At 43.8% G+C, this 6,000-nt stretch overlaps 1 protein-coding gene across 2 annotated transcripts in view; it reads right to left on the bottom strand.

Annotated features, from left to right (window-relative positions):
- SEMA3G (semaphorin 3G) overlaps positions 1 to 6,000 on the bottom strand; it is an 82,348-nt gene that overhangs the window by 20,034 nt on the left and 56,314 nt on the right. For both annotated transcript variants that reach the window (XM_082214509.1, XM_082214510.1), the window contains 3 exons: positions 2,986 to 3,076; positions 1,155 to 1,271; positions 609 to 751 (listed from right to left, as the gene is read on the bottom strand). In XM_082214509.1, coding sequence (XP_082070635.1) covers positions 609 to 751; positions 1,155 to 1,271; positions 2,986 to 3,076 — 351 coding nt within the window. The remainder of the gene's footprint in view (positions 1 to 608; positions 752 to 1,154; positions 1,272 to 2,985; positions 3,077 to 6,000) is intronic.

Below are 6,000 nucleotides of genomic sequence, written 5' to 3'. Positions count from 1 at the left end.
CCTGAAAGCCCTCATTTTAGGTACCTAAATTTGTCCAAGAAGATCTGTCTCTCTCTCTCTGTATTTAAGCCCATCCAAGGCTTATGCAACCCCTTCCACTGGCTTTGCATTAGCAGCCTATGGCTAGTACCGTAATAGGCTGTTATTTCCAGGGAGTGTGCTGGTTCTGAAATCGAAGGACCACAAGGGATGGGTAACGGAATTCAGCCACAATCAAGCCACTGGGACATAGAAAACCTGAGATTCTGAACCGGAGAGTTGAGCCAAAGTCAAATGCAGCCTTATGTTGTTGCAAAAGAATCAGGGAGCTTCTCTGGTGTTCCCAGTGTATGGTCACCCTTTATTTTGATTGTACACTATGAGGGCTGCTCCAGGCTAGTCCACCTAGGGTGCACAGTAGACTAGCCTTGTCCTGTGAAATGCAGTACATTTCAAGTGACAATGGTGGGAGGAACTCACATGCAGGCACACACACACATATGTAAGCACATATGTCCAATAATATAGCTTTGGAGTCAGTAATGCACCAAGTTGTTGGTCTCCATACATTCAGTTCCTCGTGCAATGTTCCTCACACTCTACAGACAAAATAGACCCCATGAACTCACCACACACACCCTCCCCACACGGCTGAAGATGGCTCGGCCTTTGCTGTCCGACTCTGCTGCTTTCTCAGTGAAGAAAAAGTAGACTTTGTCATTTTCTCGGTCATCATTGTCTGGGATCAGATAAGCAGCAACAAACTTGGGGGCTGTAAGAAAAATATTGTACGGGCACGTTAGAAAGAAATCGCCAGAAACCGCTTGAAGCATGGCACAGACCTTTATTTTATTTTATTTTTAAACCTTTTCAGGCTTCCTCTTGGCATAGTGTGTTTAGTTGTACTTAACGAGATTTATACTGTGTACAACTCAATAGGAAAAACCTGTGAGCAGTTTACATAAAACCATATAAAACATTCCTAATTAAATACTAATAAGTTCACTTTATTAACAAGTAGTTACCAAAAGAAGCAACACACAAGGTGTTCTCTTATTAATGGGCATATATTCCAAAGAGGCTTAGTTATACAGACAACTCCCCGTCCTTATTTTTTAAGTACAAATTTATTGTAGCCTTTGGCCTCCACTCCACCTCTCATCCTGTTCTCCTACCATTAAGCAGCCGCTGGTCCATCTCAGTGCGCAGAGGGGAGCGGTGTCCCATAGTTCGGAAGATCACAGAGTCCCTGCCCAAGAAATCTGCTGTTAGTCCTGTATACAAGTCTCCACCTGGGAAAGAAGCCCCACAGAAACAATCAATCCTTGCATAACAGTTATGCACTAACAAGAAAAACAATACGTAGCATTATAAAGCACACTAGAATATTCAAAAAGCTTCCCAATACATGATGGTTATCATCATCCTATATTATAACCATCATATAAAGGACATCAGTATTTGTAGATGGGAGGCAGAGAGAGGCTAGCCTTGCCTAAAATCTCCTAATGAATTAATGGTGAGTGTTGATTTGAGCACTGGTTCTTTCAAAAGTCATAATCTTGGCCAGTCCCTTATACCAATCTTCACAGCACAGGAATTGCTTGGCTGAAAAGTCACATAAACCTGTTTTATACAACTACACCAAAAAGAGGAGATTTTGGCCTGATTCACACATTATAACACTAAGCCATGGTTGAAAAAGTCATGAGTTAACCACGAGCTGTTCCCCAGACAGACAAAAGAACCATGGCTTGTTTATTCAAAATTTGGTCAGTTTTCCAGCTACTTGTGCCTTGTGTCCTTTTTCTCAGTGAGCATCTGAGGTGTCCAAACAAACTATGGTATGGTATGGAAGGATGCTGAGTTCACACATAACGCCAAGCCATAGTTAAACAACAGACTTCAGATCATTGTTCGCTGGCAATAAACAAACAATAGTGAAGCCATTAGTGAAAGTACAAACATAACACCAAACTATGGTTTAATAAACCATAGTTTAATAGACCACAGCTTTGAATTATATACACATCAGCACAGAGATCTTGAAAGAGTTCAGAAAATGCCTTACACAAGCATGCAAGTACGGTCACTGACAGATTACCCTCCTTTCACATGCCAAATTTCCTAGTTGAAATGTTGGTATGTAACACCAACATTTGGGGGTATACTGCAAGTTCATCACATGAAACATAGTTGAGAAGCAGGCACACTTTTTATGGGGTGGGGGGGCATAGTCTCACCTATGAAAGGGACCACATATCAACTGCTGTATCCCACCCTGGCACTTTATGGTGAAAGCAGGTAAGAGACTGAAATAATAATAATTTACAAACCATACACTGAACTGAGGAGAAGTATGGATGCCTCCAATGAACATTCAACCCCCCAAACCTATCTTTGGGGAGGGGGTCCTATAAAGGCTTTCCTCTAAAAGAATTCACTACTGAATTTCATATTAACTTTAGGTTGTAGGTGCAATTTATTGGCCACTTTTAAAACTGGTTTGGACAAACTGAGCTACCTCCAGTTTTCACTTCAGAGAGCAGCTGGCTGCAGTGTGGGTTTATGAAGGTACAGTAGCTTGCTTGTAGCCTTTTTTTCTGTCAGAAGCTGACAAGCAGTAAAATCACATGATCAAAGAGGCTTCCCCATCCCAAAATAGAGACCATGTCCTCAGCTCTTGAGGTGGCCACGAAAGAGCCTGAGAGAATGGTTGGGCCACCCCTCCACCAACTTCCCTGGGCCGACTTAGACCCATGTTCTCTGAGGGAAAGAACAGAAGAGGCAAAGACCAGGCAAGGAGCTCGCACTACTAGCTTCCGGGGAAAGCACCAAACACTGCAGGGAAATCTGCTTTTTAATATTTTGTAACTTTGTTTAGTGTTTTAAACTGTAAACTGCCTTGAATGCCTTGGCAGAAAGGCAATATATAAACATAAAAATAAGGACATTCAACCCTGCTGCTAGGGTACAAAACTCACACTGATCTAGTTTAGCACCTACCAATGAAAGCACTTGCAAATGCCCTGTTGGGCTCATGAGGACATCTGCCCCGGCCACTTTCTACACTGGAAGGATCCAAGCTGAACACATGCTGGGGAGAGAAGAGCACAAATGACAAATAAGGCATCAAGACAGCTTAAAAGAACCACAGCTCACTGAGTGGGTAGTCTGAAATTCAGAGGTGATGAGGGAGGGCTCATGTGGAAGGAATGAAGAGAGCCTGGACAGATGCATCAGAAAACATCTTAGGACGAGCATGGGATGCTAGCATAGAGTGACCAGGATGACGTTTTCTATCTAACAATAAGAAAAATGGATGCTGACATTATTCAGCGAAAATTAGGGCCTTAACTTCACATGACTCCAGCTGGTCACTTGCAATTACATTGACCCTGTTTTGTTTTTTTTAAATTAGAGTCCCCATGTTCAGAAAGGAGAAGTTTAATTCTTCCCTCCCCACTGCAATCTCAACAGCAGCAGCAGCAGCAGCAACAACAACACACACACTGGTCAAAAGCCCCCATTGGGCCATTTTCTTTGACATTGAAGGGTGAAGCGGTTATTTTTTCCTTTCCCATACACCCCAGGTTCAATTAATAAACCAGGGGTGCACCGCTAAGTAAATAATTAGATCATGGCAACATGACTGCAAGCAAGACAATCAACACCACATGTCGTTATGCTCTCAGTGTGAACATGTTAAATCTGTATATTTCTCAATACTGATAGCCCTTTAATTTGTTTATTATTGAAATCATTTTGGCTCTGGTATGTTTTTACAATAAGGAATTGTACTTATTTCAGATTTGGTTACTCAGACAATTATTAACAGAGGCCTGAGCACTATTCATCTTTCCTGTCTTCTTCTGATAAGTTTGATCAGTCATAGTTTCAGGAAACTGAGAGGCAAGCCCATGATGTTAACAGCTGGGACTTGGAGAGACAGCAACAGAGAAAACTGCCAGAACAAGAGGAACCTTTTGAGTCAGTAAGACTTTCAGAAGAGCTCAGAAGACCATCTCCTCATTTCTCCAGTATGCCAGGAAATGATTTTACAATCTAGACTACAGTTATGTAACCCCTGATGGGAGCAGAAGGGTAGGAAGAGAGTAAAGGCTCTAGTCTAGAACATTCTTACCCCGGATCCCAGATGAACAAAAAGTTCCTTCCTTCCCAAACCAACCTGCTGGGTTGTCTACAAGTTTTTGGTGAAAGGCCTTTGCTCTGTATCGACTTTCAGATGGTAAGCAGTTATGACACTTTTGATCCAGCACCACAGACCATCATAAGAATAAAAAAATTAAAAAGTGGCTTATATGAGACAGTGGGCCTAAGGATGCTGGGAATCTGTATTATTCACCCTCCTGCTTTGCAATGCCTGGAACAGCTTGTGCTTTCCTGCCTTCCTGCCAGTTATCCACTTGGCCAGACAAAGCAGCCTCTTCAAGCTGCCTAATTAAATGTCTTCATCATGCAACTGTCCACCCACACCCAAGCACAGGGTTGTTCCCCAGTGCAGTTTGCAGGCCAGTATAAGGCCTTGTTAAATTTCTGACATGCTGCAGCAGCAGCAGCAGCACAGGACCCCAATTGTATTTTGGTACGCCTCTCAATACCGTGGCTAAATCAGCACGAGCGTTTAGCAAGGGGGGGGGGGAGGCACTGCCGGATATGGTTATGGGGTGAGATGTCAGAGGGACAGTCCGATCATCCCTTTTGCTCACGATGAACAGCTGTGCTGAAAGGGTCCTTTCTCTCATGCACTCAATAAAAGCTTCTGCGAGTCAAATCCTCCCAAGCGAGAGGGGTTACAGGGTGAAGCTGAATGATCTTCCTGCTAAGGCCAACTTGATTTATGAGCAACGGCTCAGAGGGAAGTCAAAAGCTTGGAGGGAGGGAAATGCCACCCACATATTTTATAATTAATGTGTGTGTGTGTGTGTGTGTAAAATTATGTGTGTGTGTGTGTGTGTGTGTGTGTGTATATATATATGCTTTCGTAGATTTTCACGGGTACAGGAATGCAGGTTTTGGTGTCTTCGGGTGTCTTCCCGTGTAAGAGTCGGGGTGTCTGTGCGCCGTCACCAATCAACCACACCAGACCCAAACCCAGACCCTCTCCACAGACATATTACAGACTCCATCCAGTAGCCAAACTATAGTGGCACCTCCGGATGCTGCACCCCCCTGCAATCCCTACACAGATCTGGCTGGCACAAAGCACAAAACCACAGCTCGCCCCTATACACGAAGCCAAGCCAGAGCACAACTAAATGCAGCACAGCCATCTTCTCAGAAAAACTCTTCACAAGCTCAAGAGGTCAAGACACGAAAGCTTTAGCAACTAATCTACACTTGATGACCCACCCAGTGGTATTCAGAATATCACTCATGAAATCACTCAAGATATCCCTCAAGTAATTAAGGAACAAAAGAAGAAAAGGCACACTAATCTAGGAACTTCCTCTCTGCCCAGAACGTTGGAGGCTATACACCACACCCCTCAACAGTATTTATAGGAACTCAAACACCAGATTCTGCTCTGTTCCAGTAACAAGAAGCCGAAAGCACCAGCCTGAAGATGACGAGTGAGACCTCGTCGAAACGTCGCACAGACACCCCGACTCTTACACGGGAAGACACCCGAAGACACCAAAACCTGCAAAATCCCACCAGGAAGCAAGCACTGTCTAAATCCATAAAGACTGTACAACTTCAGGAATCAGCCCAGAAAAGAAACACAGGGATTGAGCTAATAAATGAGACCCATGTCTCAGGCACAATGGCCTTCCTTGCTTGGAGTAGGAAGTTTAGCAATATGGTTAGTTGCTCCCAACACCAGACAAATAAAACCGCAGTCCAAAATTGATGTTCTGGACTCTTCCAGTTGTGACATCAGCCAGCCATACTTGTAGTTCTCACATGAGGCAGCCAAGCATTGTTGCACAGGGAGAGAAATAGCTGGTGTTCATGTCTGTCTGCCCACCCCAAGAGACAGGTGGTTTAATGCAAATT

The sequence above is a fragment of the Podarcis vaucheri genome (assembly GCF_965113315.1).
Source record: "Podarcis vaucheri genome assembly, chromosome: 2".
NCBI classification, from domain to species: Eukaryota; Metazoa; Chordata; class Lepidosauria; order Squamata; family Lacertidae; genus Podarcis; species Podarcis vaucheri.
Note: the sequence above shows the minus strand (reverse complement) of the source record. Positions and strands in the feature narration are given on the sequence as shown.